The following is an 18,743-nucleotide window of genomic DNA, read 5'->3' as shown; positions in this document are numbered from 1 at the left end:
TAAGTTATTTCTCAATCTCATTTGATGCTCCCTCTCGTGCCTTGTGAATTCATGCACAGGCTTAAAATAAAGGTCTTAAAGAGCCAGCATGGTGTAGTGGTTGAGTGGTGGTTTGGAGCGGTGCACTCTGATCTGGAAAACCGTGGTTCATTCCCCACTCCTCCAAATGAGCAGCGGACTCTGATCTGGCGAACAGGGTTGGTTTCCCCACTCCTACATGTGAAGCCAGCTGGGTGACCTTGGGCTAGTCACAGCTCTCTTAGAGCTCTCTCAACCCCAGCTACCTCACAGGGTGTCTGTTGTGGGGAGGGGAAGGGAAGGTGATTATAAGCCGGTTTGATTCTTCCTTAAGTGGTAGAGAAAGTTGGCATATAAAAACCAACTCTTCTTCTTCTTCTAAACTAATAGCTCTGTGGGGTAATATTAAGGCCAGAATCCAAAGAGCCCAAAATGTACATGGAAAGATCGTCCATGCATGGCATGCGCATGCATCCAATTCTCCCCATCCTCTGGTTGCATCTTCCTGTGGCGCGCTGTTTACTTCTCCACAGCGGCTGAGGAGAAGCATGGTGGGGATGCATAAGGCAGGGGCTGGAAAAGCTCTGGCCACATACTGAACAGGCATGCCACTCTCTAGATCCCAGCCAACAAATCCTAGTGTTTATTTGAAAATCTATGTGGCAAAACTGGCAAATTTACAAACACACATTATGCAGTGAGCAGCTGCAGTATCTGTCAATGGGATATTGCTGTGCAAATACTCCCAAACAACTCTGCCCAGCCTGTAGGGCACTGTCACAACAGATGGAAGTTATGCTGGTTCATGTTACAACGATGTTATTAAAATTTTAGACGACTGCTTAACCCAATTACTACATTAATAATTATGCTGCACAAGAAGCAACTGTGATCCTATTAACGAAACGTTCACCAGACGTTGTTCTCTGTGCAAGAGACTTAGCTTTGTCACAGGTGAACACATTTCCCACAGGAGAGAAAAGGGAAAAGTAAAAGTTTAAATGCTGTACAAGCCAATGAGCAATTGTGAGGTAGGGTTTTTGACCTGCCCTGATCCAAAAAAAAAAATAATAGTAAAGGAAACAATGTATCATAGAATCAATGAATCCATCACTGAACAAAGCATCATTGAATCCTCAAATCATTTCCTTAGTTGGCTCAATATGCCAATTCGCTCAACCATAAGACACGCCACCAACAGTGTTCAGCTGGAAAGAATGACGTTATACCACTTTTGTAACATATAGAGCAGTGATCACCAACAAGGTGTCTGGGGACCCCGGGGTGTCTGCTGGCAGTATCTCCTTGGGGCTTCCTGCTTCTTGAGCCTTGGAGATAAAATCTGAAGGGCCTTCAATGGAAGAGGGGGAAAACAACCAGCTGATTAGCTCAGTGCTTTGCTAGCCAGTCAATCATACCTGTGCGCTCTTGGCTGGTCATAGGCAGACACAGACTTAAACGTTTCTAGGCTTGCAAGCTCTGCTCTGTGAGCGTGCAGGGAAGAAATCTTCCTCTTTCTTTGGAAACTGGAAACAAACAGTATCTCTTCCCCACAGGGGCAAACTGACCGGGAGGGCTGCTGTCCTGAAGGGCTGATACCAGCCAGAAGCAAGCAGAGATCAGTCCCAGCAACTCTGCCAGCACCCCAGGGGCAGCTTGGCTTGGACCCTTCAGTGGCAATGACGACCGGTGCCAACTCATCAAGGGTCCCCTCTTGAACTGCTGACAGTTTGCAGAAGGATGCGACAGGTGAGCCATCAGCTTGGTTTATTCCTGGGATGTGACCACTTCCCAATCTGCCCCGCTTTACCAATCCAAAGAACTGATCTTGGTTTTCTCCACTCCTTCTCCACTCCATTATGACAGCCATTTTGTGATTGGGATTTCGATAGATAGCAGTGGGTGCGAAGTGCTTGCGGGATCAATAAAGGAGACCTTCGGCTCAGAACACGTTACAAAGCTTTTTGTCCTCAACCTGTTTCAATCACAACGTTATTCACTTACAGTATTCAAAGATCAGTGTTTCTTTCTCTTGCGCTCACTCAAGGTTTCCTCCTTTAAAAAAGAACGTTATGACTTAGCTTGCCATACAGGGCTTTCCAGTTCCTTCATCCAGTGTACCCACTTTCCTGAAAAGCTGCCCTTTAGTGCTGGGGACCCTCAGGAACAGTGTGGAACATGGAAGGCTGTAGCGACAAGGAGGAATCAGCAGATATCCTTCCCCATCCCTTTGCACAAGGACCTATTTGGAACCAAGTCAAATGAGACTATACTGGTCATTCATCTCAAGAGTGCTGCTTTGAATAAATAAAAGGTAAAGGCACCAGGTCATTACTGACCCATAAGGTGACGTCACATCATGATGTTTACTAGGCAGACTATGTTTACGGGGTGGTTTGCCATTGCCTTCCCCAGTCGTCTACACTTTACCCCCTGGTGAGCTGGGTACTCATTATACCAACCTCGGACGGATGGATGGCTGAGTCAATCTTGAGCCGGTTACCTGAAACCAACTTCCATCAGGATTGAACTCAGGCCGTGAGCAGAGCCTTTGACTGCAGTACTGCAGCTTATCACTCTGTTCCTAAATAGCTGTTCCTTAAATGTTACTTCAAATCTGCACGAAAAACATACTCTTGGACTCATGCCAACATGCCTTTTGAACAAACTGGCAAAAACTTGACAGTACATTATCAGCTGATCTAGTGTATGTTACAGCAAAATGAAATATATTAAATATAACATAAGGAGAGGCAACACTTACAAAAATATCTCAGTAAAAAATCTTATCTGCTTCAATACTGACAATTTCCCTTCTGTACCATTAAACCATATTGTTTGTTTGCACAGTCTCCTGGCTTTATGCATACAAGTTAGGCCACACAATCTTTGCGTTTATCAAACTTTAAATGTTCTAAAATGCTGAACTGGAGCATAGAACATTTGGCTGTTGTTATTTAACTAAGCAACTGTCAATGGAAAACTTAGCTATCAGAGGAATCTGGCTCAGGGTGTAAGAGGTCCAGATAAATAAGGGAGAGTCCAAGAAATATAGAAAAAATAGAATATAGTTATCATACTGTTTAACAGGTTTCTCTTTAACAATATGTTGCTGAACTATATATAAGGGAAGTGACAAGGGATGGGGGTGAGGGGGTGAGATTAAACTGGATTTGGGAAAAACCTAATCAAATATGGGTTTTTAGTAAATATTAAAATGCTACAAATTTTGTCATGGAATGTTAATGGTTTGAACACTCCTATTAAGCGGAAGAAAATATTCTATCATTTACAAAAATCTAAAGCTAACATTTTTTGTTTACAGGAGACGCATATGTTAACAAGGGATGTTACACGGTTGGAGCAAACAAAATTGGGTGAATTATTTACATTTTGCAATGAAAAGAAAAAAATTAACGGAATAGCTATGTATATCCCTTCAATATTAGAACCCAAGATTTTATATAAAGATAAAGATTGGAGGATCTTGATGGTAGAAATCTTAAGTGATTTTCAAAAATAATTTTAGTTGATATCTATGCACCTAATACTAATCAGAAACTGTTTTATACTAATTTAGCATCAATATTAGCTGAATATGCTAAAGAAAAAATGATTTGGATGGGAGATTTTAATGGTGTAATGGAACCAAGGTTGGATAGATCAGTAAAGAAGAAAAAGGGTAAATGTGAGGGTAAATTACCAGGGATTTTTAATCATATTATAGAACAGTGGGAAATGTATGATATATGGAGACTGGTAAATGGTAACAAAAAGGGATACACTTTTTATTCATCGAGACATTGTCTCACTCAAGAATTGATATGTTTTGTTTGTCCAAAGATATTACAGGTTGGTCGGATGGTCCTGAAATTTTACCTAAGGTACTATCTGATCATAACACGATTTTGATTAAGATTACTATGGGGAATAAGAGAAATAAACCGTGGTTTATAAATGAATACCTACTGAAAAATAAAAAGATGATAGATCGGTTAAAAATAGATATACAGAATTACTTTCTGGAAAATGCTGATAAAGGGACCCCGGATGAAACAGTATGGGATGCAGGTAAAGCAGTAATAAGAGGTTTATTAATACAACAAAACTCAAGATGGTTTAAAGATAGGGAGCGGAAAAAGAAGAAAATTTTAAAAGAAATTAAACAAGGAGAGATAAAATTAAGAAAAGCACAAAGCAAATTACTTAAACAAGAACAGATAGATAGAATAAAAAATTTACAATCTCAATATGAATTTTTAATAACTTCAGAATTAGGGGAAAAAATAATGTTTAACAGGCACAAATTTTTTGAGCATGCAAATAAACTGGGTAAATTATTAGCTTGGCAACTTAAACACAAAGAGAAGAAATTACCTATATTAAAAATAAAGAGGGATGGTAAAGTAACAACAGATAAGCAAAAAATTATGGAAACCTTTATAGATTATTATTCAAATCTTTATAGACAAAGAGTTGTTTCGGAGAAGGAAATAGAGGTGTATTTAAATCAATTTGAATGGGAAGGAATTTCACAAGAACATAAGGATTTATTAGATTCTAACATAACTATGAAGGAATTAAAAGCAGCTATAGGTAAAAGTAAACTAAATCACCAGGCGAAGATGGATTTACAGCATTTTATTATAAAACTTTTATAGAACAATTATCACCATATTTATTAAAAGTAATGAATTGTTGTTTGCAAAATGGATCCATCCCAAACACCTGGAAACAAGCGAATATAGTATTAATCCCCAAACCAAATTCGGATTTATTGGATGTTAAAAATTATAGGCCAATTTCATTACTGAATAATGATTATAAACTCTTTGTAGCTATTTTAGCAAACAGATTGAAAGTTGTATTAAATCAGATTATACATGAAGACCAGGCAGGTTTCCTTCCAGGAAGATTGATAAGTCAAAATGTTAGAGTAGTACTGGATCTTATAGAATATGCAGAATTTAGTACTACACCTTTTGCAATGATATTTTTGGATGCACAAATAAAATATTTAGGCATCTGGTTAACCTCAAATAATTTTAATCTGTTCAAAAATAATTATACTAAGATATGGCAGCAAATTACCGTAGATTTAAAAAATTGGGGGGAAATTCCTTTAACACTGTGGGGTAGAATCTCGGTAATTAAAATGATGGTTTTACCCAAGATGCTTTTTTTTATTTCAAAACTTACCAATTATAAAAGGAACTAAAATATTTAAAATTTGGAAAAAAGATATTCTAAACTTTTTATGGGGTAAAGAGAAACATAGAATTGCATATAATAATTTGATTCAACTCAGAGAATCAGGAGGTCTAGGGTTACCAGATTTAAAAATGTATTATGAGGCATCCTGTTTTGTTTGGCTAAAGACTTGGATTATGTTAGAAAATGCCAAAATATTAGAATTAGAGGGTTATAATTTACGTTTTGGATGGCATGCATACTTATGGTATGATAAGGAAAGGGTAAATAAAGAACTTAATATTCATATTGTTAGAGTTGGATTGTTTCAAATTTGGAAAAAATACAGAAGGATTTTGGAAAATAAGACCCCGGGATGGGTTAACCCAGTAGAAGCTCATATGAGAAGTGGGATACATTTGAATCTAGATATGGACATGTATAGAAAACCTATTGAATGGAAAGAGGGAAAAGGGGTTTTAAGAAGCAGAGAAGAACTTAATATAAAGGATTGGTTTCTGTATTATAGATTAAAAGATATATTTAATAAAGATAACCAGCTTGGATTTAATCAAAATAAATCTGAATTAGAAAAAATATTTATAAAAGGAAATAAGGGACTGATAGGAAGAATGTATAAATTATTAATTGAAACTAATTTAGAACAAGAAAGAATTAAACCAGTTATGATAAAGAAGGAGTTAGGGTTTAATATCGAACTGGACATATGGGGAAATCTATGGAAGAGAGAATTTAAATTTACAATAACCAATGAAATGAGAGAAAACCTATTCAAAATGTTTTATAGATGGCATACAACCCCTGTGATAATATCAAAAATGGATAGAGGAGGTACAGATTTATGTTGGAAATGTGGAAAGGAAAGAGGTACATATATGCATGTATGGTGGTCATGCAAAAAAATTAAAAACTTTTGGAAAAAAGTACTTAGGGAAACTAATAATTTGATTAATGGTAGAGTGAAGAGGAAGCCGGTATTTTGTTTATTGGGAATTCCACAAAAAAATATGACTAATAGTGATAGGGTTGTTTGCCAATATAGTTTTGCTGCTGCAAGAATTGTAATAGCTAAGGTTTGGAAGCAAATACATAGACCTTCAATTGTTGACTGGAGAGAGAAATTGTGGGTGTATATGAGGATGGCCAAATTAATGGAATTCCTACATGGAAATGATATGGAAGAATTTAAAAAAACATGGTTTAAGGCCGCCTCATATTGGGATAAAATGGCAAAAATGGACTTTACAATATTAATTAGCGAGTCATAGAAATTATTTTAATAAATTTACATTATATTGATAAGCTTTAAAAACTGTTTAGACACTTCTTCGGAAGTCGGGTGATGGGTCACTTTTTTGGGTGGGTGGAGGGTGAAGGGATATCTTTTTTGGATTTAACTGTTTGGTAAACATGAAAGTAATAATTAGTATATAAAGATACCCTTTTGTAATTTTTGTTTTTTGTATTTTGTTATTTTTTATTGTATTGTTTTGTGTTATAAAAATTAATAAAAATTTATATAAAAAACCCAATATGTTGCTTTTAAAAGCAACAATCTCACAACAGCTCCACACAAGCCAGTCTGCAAATAGTGACAAGGAGGTGCAATTTACAAAATAATGTATGAACATTTAACTCCTTTACACAGCAATGGCCTGACAGAAGAAGATCTCAAAGTGTAATTTCATGTAGGCTGACAAGGCATAGAATTAGCTATTGCTGCATGGCTGTCTCTGTCACTGTGGTAGCCCTAATAGGCCAGACTAGCCAGATCCCATCATATTTGGAAGCTAAGCAGGGTTGGTACTTGGCCGGGAGACCACCAAGAAAGATTGGGGCTGCTATGCAGAGCAAGGCAATGGCAAATCACTTTTCTTCATCTCTTGCCTTGAAAACCGCATGAGGTGGAGCTTCAGGGAGTCACCATCAATCGATTGCAACTCAGGAGTGCACTTTACATTTTACCACGGCTGTCGTGTCCTTAAAACAATCAACCAGTGGTTAGAGAGTGTTAAGAGCTCTACCAGGGTGAAAAGTCTCTCTCAGGGGTTCTACATGCAAGGTAGAAAATGAGCCCTGGCCCAGACTGTGACAACAGAAAGGTGAATGAGGAGAACAGATACGATCAAGTTGTGAATAATGTGGACGCGGAAAACTTTCTCCCACTGTCATAACTTCAGGGCCACCTAATAACACTGACTGGCAGATTCAGGACAGATGAAATACTTCTCCACATATTGTATAATTAACATATGCAATCTGCTGGGGCGCATTAATTAAGCGTGGAGCGGTGGTTTGGAGTGGTGGACTCTGATCTGGAGAACGGGGTTTGATTCCTCTCTCCTCCACATGAGTGGCGGACACTAATCTGGTGGATTTGTTTCCCCAGTTCTATACATGAAGTCAGCTGGGTGACCTTGACCAAGTCACATTCTCTCAGTCCCAACTACCTCATAGGGTGTCTGTTGTAGGGAGGGGAAGGTGATTGTAAGCTGGTTTGATTCTTCTTTAAGTGGCAGAGAAAGTCGGCATATAAAAACCAACTCCTCCTCTTTCGTCCAGGTATGGATGCAGTATGCCGTAAATACCAGTTACTCTAGGTCTTTGGGTGGAAAGGTGCCATAAAACTGTTTTAAATAAATATATTAAATAGGTCAAGGAACAAGAAAAGCCTTCATGGCTTGTTTGTGGGTTTCCTGGAAGCTTCTGGCTGGACATTGCTGGAAACAAGATAATGGCCTTAGTGGAACCTTGGTCTGATCCAGCAGGGATCTGATGTTCTCCTCATAGCTGGAGGGGGGAGTGGGCAGGAACCAACAGCAAGATACACTTCCAGCAGTATTCTTTGGGGAGCAACAACCCCCATAATTGACATGCCTAGTAGTATATACATGCTAACTACAGCTAAGACAGAAAAACACACATGCGGGGAAGTGACCTTGATGGAGAGGAAGAGAGATGGACAGATGGGCTGAGAATGTGTAGTGTTCTATCTATCTACCTCCCTCCCTCCCTCATTGAGTACAAAGCACAAATTAGAAACTATTTATAATGACAATAATATATCATTCAAGTGTAATTACTGATATGTACATCTGAAATGGAACCAGAATTCTGCAAACAGGCACAACTTCCATGGATTGTTCCATTAGCTACTTACAATGGGCACATTATGGCTTAAGCAGACTACAAAATCAACGGCCAAGAGCCTGAGAAACCCAAGGGTGTAAAGCACTTCTGCCAGTTTTCAGAGTCTGGTCATCTGACCTCACAAGAGGGAGCGAAGGTTTGAGATTGCCGCTGAAAAGCTTTTATATGCATGTGAGACCTGGACATTTAATTTAGTTGGGCCGTCTCTCTTCCAAGTCAGTGCAATTTATCTGAAAGAGCAATTCAAAATGAAGTTTCTGAAATCTAACTCAGTGGGATGGATCCAGTGGAAACATTTCTGCTAGAAAAAGGATTTCTGTCAGTGGAGTGTAGCTTCCTCATTCCCTTCACCCTGCAGCCCTAAATGCCTTCAAAAATGCTGCTCCTTGTTAAAACTCCCCCCCCCCACCACCACACACACGCAAACACCAGCAGACATTTTCTACTGGATCCAACACAGTATTTTTTAATTTAAAAAATCCAGAATAATTTGAGATAGCAACCGTTGAATTTAGGTATACATTTATGTAAGAAGTTATACCTATAAAATGGTTAAAGCAGAAGGACTGTCAGGCTGGAAGGGCCCTGAACACCATTTAGAGTGTTGGCTGTCATGAAACAATCCATGTTATCAAACCTTCCACAGATTAATCAATGTTTACTTTAGACTCGGAAAGTAAGAAAGGATGCATCACTTCCAACATAGAATACTTTTCCTGCGCATAAATCTCATTCAGTTGTTAAGGAAGATGTTACTAAGAATGAAAGGTCAACTGACAAATATTTGCTAGATTTTTTTTGGTCCTCAGAGGATACTATTCCTCCCCTCCCCCAGTTTAGGTAGGCAGACAGCAAGTGGTGAGAAAACAGGAGTCTCTGGTACTGGAATTACTTCTAGCCTTTAGGTAGATTAACAGTGCAATTATATGAAGAGCTACTTCACGTTAAGCCCACTGAAATCAAATAGGCTGATATGGGAATAGCTCTATGGTGTATTGCACAGGAAAACAGACTTGAAACGTAATCCTAAATAGAGGTAGACCATTCTAATGGCTTGGAAGGGTATAGCTCTGTTTAGGATTGCACTGTTAAGATGCAATTCTAAACACTTAATTAGAAGCAAGCGCCAAAGTTGTTAGGATTTCTTTCTAGTGATAGTTTGTGATTTTTTTAAGTAAATATAGAAATATAATCACTATAAAACATGTTATTTGCATATGTAAGTTGCCTATACAGTTCTTCTACAGTGCTAGAGTTTAAAATGTTGTGCCTTTAGAACACAGCATTTTATCTATATTGGCTTTAACTTGACATTCTTGACTTTGTTCCCGTGCAAACAACATAGACCACTATGGCTGTATCTTCAGTTCACCGCCTCTGGAAATCCCTATTTTTCTCTGTGGTAATGTTTGTCCAGCAAAAGTACACTGCATTCCGTTACTTCCTTTCGATGATGAGCCAGTCACTGGATCCTTCCTATGTGGAAATCTGAACACCTCTGAACGTTTCTTGCCTTGAAAACCCTACAGGGTCACTATAAGTCAGCTGCGACTTGATGGCACACACACACTGCTTTGAAGGTTGCAAACTGAGCGTTGGGATTCAAGCTGGATTGACTTTTCAAAAATCTATTCTGCACATGAATAAAGTCCGAAGAACGGTACACTCCTTCTATTTGGGATAGTCGTCCTCTTCCACTGATCATGCAGCTTCGGGAGGGACGCACATGGAGCGGTGAGGGAGGTAGGGGACACCCGCCTAGCCAGCCAGATCAGCCAAATCAACCCTGGCAATCAATGGGGTGACAGATGTCACAGCCAGATTGCCCTCACATCCCATGAATAAAGTCCAAGATCCTGACATGGCTTTAACAGTAGGATATTTACTGAGGTCCTTTTGAACTGCTTTTTAAACGTTTGGCATTCGAGTATCGTTTGCATTTATCTATACCAAATGTCAATGCTTTTAAAGACTGACACTTGCATGGCAGAACACTCAGACTTTGGCCAGCTAACCGGCAAGACCGCATCATCAACTGCTTTTGCAACTCCCTTTGTCTTCAAGAGGTTCACTGTTCAGCTTAGAAAGCTGCAGTTCAAGAAAAACAAACCAAAAGTCCCCTTGGGCTCATGGTTTTAGTTTCATAGTTCTTTGGATCTTGGCCATGATCTCCACAACTACTATGTCAGAATCCCTGAGCATCAAGTTTATAAGCACATAGGCCACAAGCAAGCAAAGTTCCTCCTGGGCTTATATTTATCCAGCTGGACTTTTTTCTCTTCTAAATTTGATCTTGCAGTCTTTTCCTCTGCTTCAGATCCATCTGATTGGGTTTTTTTGGCTAGGCATGGGTGCTTTAGATCATGAACTAGTGGATTGCTGCTAATCTGGAAATTCAGCCCAGAAAAGTTTGAATGAGAAGCTGATTGTATTAGAACAGTGAGAGCACTGCTTTACTTCCATGGCATTGTTATATTTTTCAAATTTGAGAACAGATTTCAAATTTGAGAACCTCTTAGATTTCGAAGGCTACATCCAGTTTAATTCTACACCGATGTTCTACATTTAATGTTATTAAGAAAACATGTTCCAGTGTTCCAACTTTCAAAATAAGATGGAACTCATTTAACACACTGCGGTCATTATAGTATCGTTTTAGGTTGGTATATGTTAAACATTTTGTACCACGGAGAATCAGGATTAAAAAATATATTCTTAATAAGCATAAATAACGGCACGACAAGAAGTTGCATGGATTGTTTAAAAAGAGACGTTCTGCTCTTTTCGCTTGAATGCTTTGATACGAAAGACAATTAACTGCCATCCAGGACACAATAAGACTACCGGACACATAAAACCCAAGTTCTCATATTTTAAAGAGAAACTTGTCAACTCCGCATCTTTATTAAGATTCAATTTCATGAATCAGCACATCAACCAAAGGGATTTGAATGAACATGACACCACTATGTCATCATGGCATGTGGTGCTGTGCTGGGAACAGCAGTCATCGGGGAGAGTCATTGTGATGCCATGCAATGCTTTTATGGTAAACAACTGGAGGCAGAGCTAACCTGGAAACAGCTCACCTACACACATCCTAAAAATAATTCAGATGGCATGCAGCTTTTCATAGTTGTGAGAAAGATTTGCAGCTATGTTTACATACATGGGGGAAGGAATATTTAAAGAAAAAGAACACATTTGTAGAGGGAATTTAAAAATTAATGAAGTATGCAAAATTGCTAAAAAAATATTTTGGGAATGACTGATCTCAGCTGGAAACAGATGACCTGGGGAGAAGCAAGCTTAAATATACACATAAAAGAGGCATAAGGTGTGTGTGTGGGGGGGGGTGGTTAAATTTAAATTTGGTCAGAGATCAATGTCACATCTCAAAGAGCAAACATATATGCCTTCAAAGATCAAACTCTGACGCCTCTTCAAGAGTACTGATTGTGTTTTATTAGCTGGGGAATACACAGCAGCAAACTAACACATATAGTTCCCTCTCTTATTTGAAGTCTTGCAAGTAGGGTAGGGACAGCTCCCAGTCCTAGACCAAGAGCACAATGTTAACTTTGCAAACAGTATGAATTATCCATACAACTCTGATTCAGTTTCTATATAAACACACAACAGTTGTTTGCAAGCTGCCAGCAGATAGTTAAGACTGGGAATCAATCATACTGGTCTTCATTCTTCAATGTGGGTACATATAATCCTCTTGTTTGTTCATCACCAACACCAAGGTAGTGGGTTATAGTTCCCTTTAAGAGGGGAGGGAGCTACTGCACAATATTTCTAGGAATCTTACTGTACAGAAGCTGATGGAGAGGTCCTTGGCAGATTGCAGTATGTTGCTACACTAGGGCAGAGGTAAAAACAACTCTTGCCTTGTATAGTTATTGCCTCTTGAACTTTGTATTGAGAGAAGACAGCACTTGAACAATCAAAGTAAAAATAATACAGAAGAGGATGTTGCCACCCAGGATCTCCAAAGCATACAACTAGAGAATTATATTGGCTCGTGGCTTGCCAAATACTAACACGAGATTGTAAAAGAAAGAGTCCTCAGCCACGGAATATTAGAAACTGTTTTTATAAACGGCACACTTAAAACATAAAGTACTCCATCACACTGATATGGAGAATTCAACGGTGATCCTCCCTTGAAATAAAACAGAGGGATGGTTCCCTACTGGGAGGGAAGGTGGCATGGTATAGCCTGTTCTCAGAAGCTAAGTAGGGTCAGTACTTGGAAGGAAGACTCTTGGAAGGAAGACTCTGCAGAGGAAGGCAATGGCAAACCACCTCTGCTTCTCACTTGCCTTGAAAGTACCTTACTAGGGTTGCCATAAGTTGGCTGCGACTTGACAGCACTTTACACACACACGCCTCCCCACATCTTGTACCTCTTTTTATGTGTATATCTAAGCCTGCTTCTCCCAAAGACATCTATCCTTTCTTTGCATGTTTTAAGGTTATTTTGTAATTGCATTAAAGCCAACTAGCCAATGCAGCTCTTGGGAAAGAAAGCACTTACAATGCGACAATTAAATGTGGGCGAAAGTACTGTTGACAGACATAACTGTTCTGATATCCAAGAAGCAAACATATACAGCCGCCAGGTAGTTATCTGAAACTGCACCCCAACATATTCAACCTGCTTACAGAGGCTACTACAGGTTCACATAAAAACAAACTCTGCAGTAGATGGAAAGAAGACTTCATTCATGGAAGACTTCATGGAAAGGCTATTTTACTCCTCACACTAGAACAGAGCAATGCATATAAAAAGTGAAGCTAAATCCAAAGAGATTCTTCTGCTTCCATTTGTAAAGTGCTGTAAGCATTTGCAAAACTATACCCGTGGCAACGTTTCTCCTCAGTTTAGTCATTTTAGCTTCTAGGGTCAGTTCAGGCTTGATTTGATCCATAACCCACTGATTAGTTTTTTGGGGCAGTCCACGGTATCCGTAACACTCTCCTCCAACACCAGATTTCAAACTTCACTAGCAGTATTTAAATTATTTAGTTAAATTTGAATAGGAATTTTTTCCAGAAGGGCTATTTGATTTGATTGATAATATTCTGAACAAATAAACTTGTTTGTTAAGAAAGGAAGAACAAAGGCCCAAGCGTTTGCAACAGGAAAAACAGGCTATATGGGTACAAAAATTTGAGACTCTGGACTCATTCAAAGGACCACGTGCCCATTGCTTCCAAGCTTATTAGTCAGACTAACTTCATGTCTTACTGGGCTGAGATAGTCTTGCAGCGGATGCCTGCCTGCCACACACTAAGCTGACAGGCCTGGATCAATTAATAACTCGCAGCACTGGTTGCATGACTGGCTCAATCTATGGGAACTGCAGCTGCCACAGACTCAAGGGGTCATGCGACAGTGACTAAGCAGCAGAGTGATACAACATGACATTACACAAGGGTCAAGTGATCCCTATAACTACCCAGTACAGTACTACCTGTACCACACAGGTATCTTGCTGATTAATTTCCTAGAACAAGTTTAAAAGGAAGCAAGCTGTATATGCTAGCACCCAAAGCAATTGTTTTGACCTGGTATAGCACAGTGGCAAAGTACAGCATAGTGACCTGTTATAGCAAAGTGGCTATATGCCAGGAGGTCTACTCCAAATGCTGTTGCACCAACTGGCCTAAGGCAAGCTGCGATCTCCAAGAAAAGGTGTTGAAAAGGAAAATAAGAACACTTGTAAATTGTAGGTATATATATATAGATATAGATAGAGAGATAGAGAGATAGAGAGAGAGAGAGAGAGAGAGAGAGAGATGCAATGTGAGGATATATAGTGAGAAGCTTGGATGAGTGCATGTGTTCTGAAACCAGATAGGAGGGATCAGAGGAACTATGATAAAAATGTTTACTGAAGTGGGCTGTATAGTAACGAGAACAGAGAATGCAAGAAGTAGGTTGATATAAGGTATACCCAGACCACAGCAGGTCAGAAAGTAGTGGGAATGCAAGAGCTGCTAAACTGCACAAAAGCAATGGCGTGCGTATGTAAGAAGTAAAGGAATATTTATTTGATCAATACCTAAACAGGGAAAGCATGCAACAACGAAATGACACAAAACTTTGGGGCACGCAGGGGCTGTGCATGTAGGGGAAAACATGAGACAGTGAGAAGTGGTATTAGGTGGGGAATAGCAGAAAAACTGTACTTGTTTGTTTAAAATACTTCTGCCTCCTCACATTTCCCATAGCTCAAGATGGTTTACAAATTCAAATTCTTACAACACATATGTGGGGCAAGGGGGAATGATTGGAGGGGGATACCAAGCGGGAAACATACACAGGATCAAGGCAATTGCTAGGTATAGACAAAAAAGGGAGAAGGGAAGTAATCTAGAGAACTGAGGTTTATACTGGGGCACTTATAGACAAAGGAGTACTTGTCAAAATTTAGTCACCTCAAAAACTCTGTGAGTGAAGACTTTAAAAATGCTAAAAGTAAAATAAATGTTATGAAGTTACCGATTATTCAAAGAAAGGAAAAGACCTGTAATAACCTGGGGTGAGAAACACATTAGAACATTTTTTTACAAGACTGTTATGAGGAAAACAGCAGAATTTGCTTTAGAGTCAGCACAGTACATTGTGTGGGAGCATTAATCTTTATATACCAGATACCATATGAATTGTAACTGAGAGAATCCACACCCAAGCATATATTGGAAGAATAGCAGATGGAGATGTTTTGATTTAATCTAAGCCACAGTTCACCTGGGTTTAGCCTCCAAATATCTTTCAAAAGTAGTGTCATAACAAAGAAATGAGCACAAGCGGAGTATATTTCCTTAGCAATGGGGAACCCACATCAGTAATCAGGGCTTTCAAATCAAAGAATATGGCTAACAGCTCTTCTTTAGAATATCTGGAGTATCAGAAGTGCACAAACTGTACAAACATTGCCTGTACCCACACACTTCTGGATATTCACAAATGTATTTTCTATAGGTAATACCAAATGTTGTGCAGATACAGCCACTGAGTACAGAACAGCATGGTGTAGTGGTTAAGAGCAGCAGACTCTAATCTGGAGACCTGGGTTCGATTCCCCACTCCTCCACATGAAGCCTATTGGGTCACCTTGGCCCAGTCACAGTTCTCTAAGAACTCTCTCAGCCCCACCTACCTCACAAGGTGCCTACTGTGGGGAAAGGAAGGGATTGTGATTGTAAGCTGCTTTGAGACTCCTTAAGGTAGAGAAAAGTGGGGTATAAAATCCAACTCTTCTTCTTCTATATGGAGAAAAGGTTAATAGAAGAATGGATCTGGAACCCAGACTACAAGCAGTGTTTATGAAATTGGATAATTAATATGGCAATTATTGTGAGGTGAGAGAAATGCATGAAAACCACTGGAAAGGCCTTTCCTTACTTTGTGCCTAGAATGCGGGCAGGAACTGAAATCTAGAGTTAAGGCCAAACTTATGCACATGACAGTGGCAGATTTACAAAGCAGGAAAGAGAGACCTTGAAGTACAATAGAGATAGGCAATAATGAACCTTGCTGTCATTTGGTAACCATTCCCCCTCCTCAAACTACCATCTCTTTTCCTCCTAGTGAGGCTCCAAGACCAGAAATAACTTCCATCACAAGAAAAACTGTTGGGAGAAGCAATTTGAGAAGATGGGAAATTGATATATAAGTGGCAGAAGAGTTCAATGCCCCCATAGAGCCCTTTTACTCTCCCTCCCATGTTATAGCAATTCAGCCACATCTAGTTTGGAAAACTGGAAAGCATCTGGGGACAATACAGGTAGGACAAAATATGCAAGCACAAAAAAGTGATATACATTGTTAGATGGAGAATAGCAGAAATAGTATACATGGCAAGGGGGAATAACTGCAGATATACCCAGTAAATGTGCATAGGATGAAGGCAATCACTGGGTGCAGACAAAGTTAAGCATACACATCAGTGCCATGGCTCAATGGTAGAGCATCTGCTTGGCATGCAGAAGGTCCCAGGTTCAATCCCCGGCATCTCCAGTTAAAGGGACTAGGCAAGTAGGTGATGTGAAAGACCTCTGCCTGAGAACCTGGAGAGCTGCTGCCAGTCTGAATAGATGATACTGACTTTGATGGACCAAGGGTCTGATTCAGTATAAAGCAGCTTCATGTGTTAATGTGTAGTAGACACAAAAAAATACTTACCCTAAGTCATTTCAAAAACTTCATTTGTCAATGAAATTTGAAAAAAAAGTTTAAAATACACATTAGGCACTTGCCTATTGCCCAAATGAAAGTACTGAAGCACTTTAATACCTCGGGCCAAAGGAAGACAAGCAAAATGCTACTGCAAAAGGGATGCCCTGTAAACTTTACAGGTTCTCAACCTTTTTTGCTCCATTCCCCCCTTTCACCATTGTTCAGAATATAATTCCCCCTTCCCACTCTAACTCAAAATTAAAAACAAACTACAATTTTACAGGTTGTACATAATCTACAGGACATCACGCTTTGCTGAACAGTGTTCCCAATTTCCCCCCCCCGAACCCTAAAATTCCCCCCAGTTGTTGAGAACCCATGCAATGTAAAGGGTACCTATCACCCATTATGCTACATGAGAGCTGCTTCACAGGCAGTGCCAGTCTTTTTTGCGCCCTAGGCAAGGCTAACTACCTGTGCCCCCCCTCCCCCGGTTGCTAACCAATTTTCAAAAACAGGTGTCTTGTGGGGGGGGGGGAAGCCTGATGCATTCCTACAAAACTTTTTATAAGACATTATAATTAATTATATTCCATAGCACTGTTGGGGTACTTATCTTAAAATAAAAACAAAACATATAAAGTGTCAGTTGCATTTTTTCAAGAAAATAATCTGTTTAAAACTGTTCTGCGCCCCTGAGGTCTGCGCCCTAGGCGACCGCCTAGTTCGCCTCAGGGTAGCACTGGCCCTGGGACACTGGTGTCCCAATTTCTTTTATTATACTGGAAGGGGCACTTGGAGGGAAGGCAGCATGGTACAGCCCGATCTGGTCAGATCTCGGAAGCTAAGCAGGGTCAGCCCTGGTTAGTATTTGGATGGGAGACTGTCAGGAGCTGTGCTGGTCAGGCAGGCTCTTGACATGAGTTAGGCCCAGGACAGTTTCAGTGTATATTTGGTTTCGTTTTCTTATGTTGCCCAGATGGTCCCCGCTCACCCCCCTGCGCGTCCTTGAGCTTTCAGCAGGCAACTCCGGCTGAGCTCATTCCCTGCTCCCCTTCTCTCCCTGTTTCTCACCAGGCTCATTATCTCCCGATTCCCAGGCCGCTTGCTTTGTGCTTAAAGTTATGCTTTGTAGGTTGAATGGTCATTTGAACTTGTGGATTGCTCATGCTGTACCTGCGTGCTCCTAAGTAAACGTTTACCTGCTTAAGATCTACCTGCCTGAGCAAGTGACTTTTTGGGATCGCTGAGAGCAGCTGAAGAACCTCACAGAGACCGCCAAGGAAGGCCAGGCTTGCTGTGCGGAGGAAGGCCCTGGCAAAACCACCTCCGTGAGTCTCTTGCCACGAAAGCCCCCAAATGTGGTCGCCATAAGTCGGCTGCGACTTGACGGCACTTTACACACACAAAGCGCACTTGTAAAAGGAAGCAGCTTCCTCGCTGGGTGGCAAAGCCGGCTTCGCTTCTGCATAAGGCGGAGCAAGGTGAGGCAGGGACGCGGCGGAAACATCCACACGCCGCACGGCGAGGCGGGGGCAGCCGGGGAGCGCGGAGCAGCCTCTGGTGAGCCTCTGGGCGCGGGACAGCTCCCCACCCAGAAGGAAGCCGCGGGCCCGCTTCGAGGAATGCGGCACCTGGGAACGCCGGGAGACCGTGAGGCGGGAGGCCAGAAAGGGCCCCCCCCCCACAAAGAGCTTAGAGACGCCTTCCTCGGACTCACCCTTCCCCGGCAGGCGACAGGCTCTCCTCCTCGGCCATGGCGGCAGCGCTGCGCTCCAAGGGCGACGCCGAGACGGCGGCGAGGGAGAAGGCGACCGCGGCGACGGCCCCACTGCCGGCCATCACGGGACTCGCCCCAGAAGGAACCGCGTCAGTCAGCGCGCGTCGCCCCGCCTCACCGTAGAGAGGGGGCGTGGCGGTTAGAGAGGCCGTTGGGACGCGCCTGGCGGCGGGGTGGGGGGACGGGGACGCCCGGGGCCGCGCGCGCGGCCGTTGGGCCTTGTGCCGCAGGAAGGCCGGGCCCCGCCCCCTCGCGCCGCCTCCCCGGTGACGCAGCCGTTCCTCGAAAAGAGAGGGAGAGCGAGAGATTGAAACGGTGGTGTCACAACAGACCCGGATGGGGGCCGCCGCCCCACACACACCCACCCCGCTGCTGTTGAAATCGCTT

The 18,743-nt window shown here is 41.2% G+C and overlaps 1 protein-coding gene across 1 annotated transcript in view; it reads right to left on the bottom strand.

Moving 5' to 3' along the window:
• Nucleotides 1-18,418, bottom strand: part of ABHD5 (abhydrolase domain containing 5, lysophosphatidic acid acyltransferase) — a 29,594-nt gene extending 11,176 nt beyond the window's left edge. Inside the window, exon 1 of the mRNA XM_056857555.1 lies at nucleotides 18,297-18,418. Coding sequence (XP_056713533.1) covers nucleotides 18,297-18,418 — 122 coding nt within the window. The remainder of the gene's footprint in view (nucleotides 1-18,296) is intronic.
• Between the last annotated feature and the right edge of the window lie 325 nt (nucleotides 18,419-18,743).

This window comes from Euleptes europaea, chromosome 11, assembly GCF_029931775.1.
Source record: "Euleptes europaea isolate rEulEur1 chromosome 11, rEulEur1.hap1, whole genome shotgun sequence".
Classification (NCBI taxonomy): Eukaryota; Metazoa; Chordata; class Lepidosauria; order Squamata; family Sphaerodactylidae; genus Euleptes; species Euleptes europaea.
This window is presented reverse-complemented; position numbering and strand designations above follow the sequence as displayed.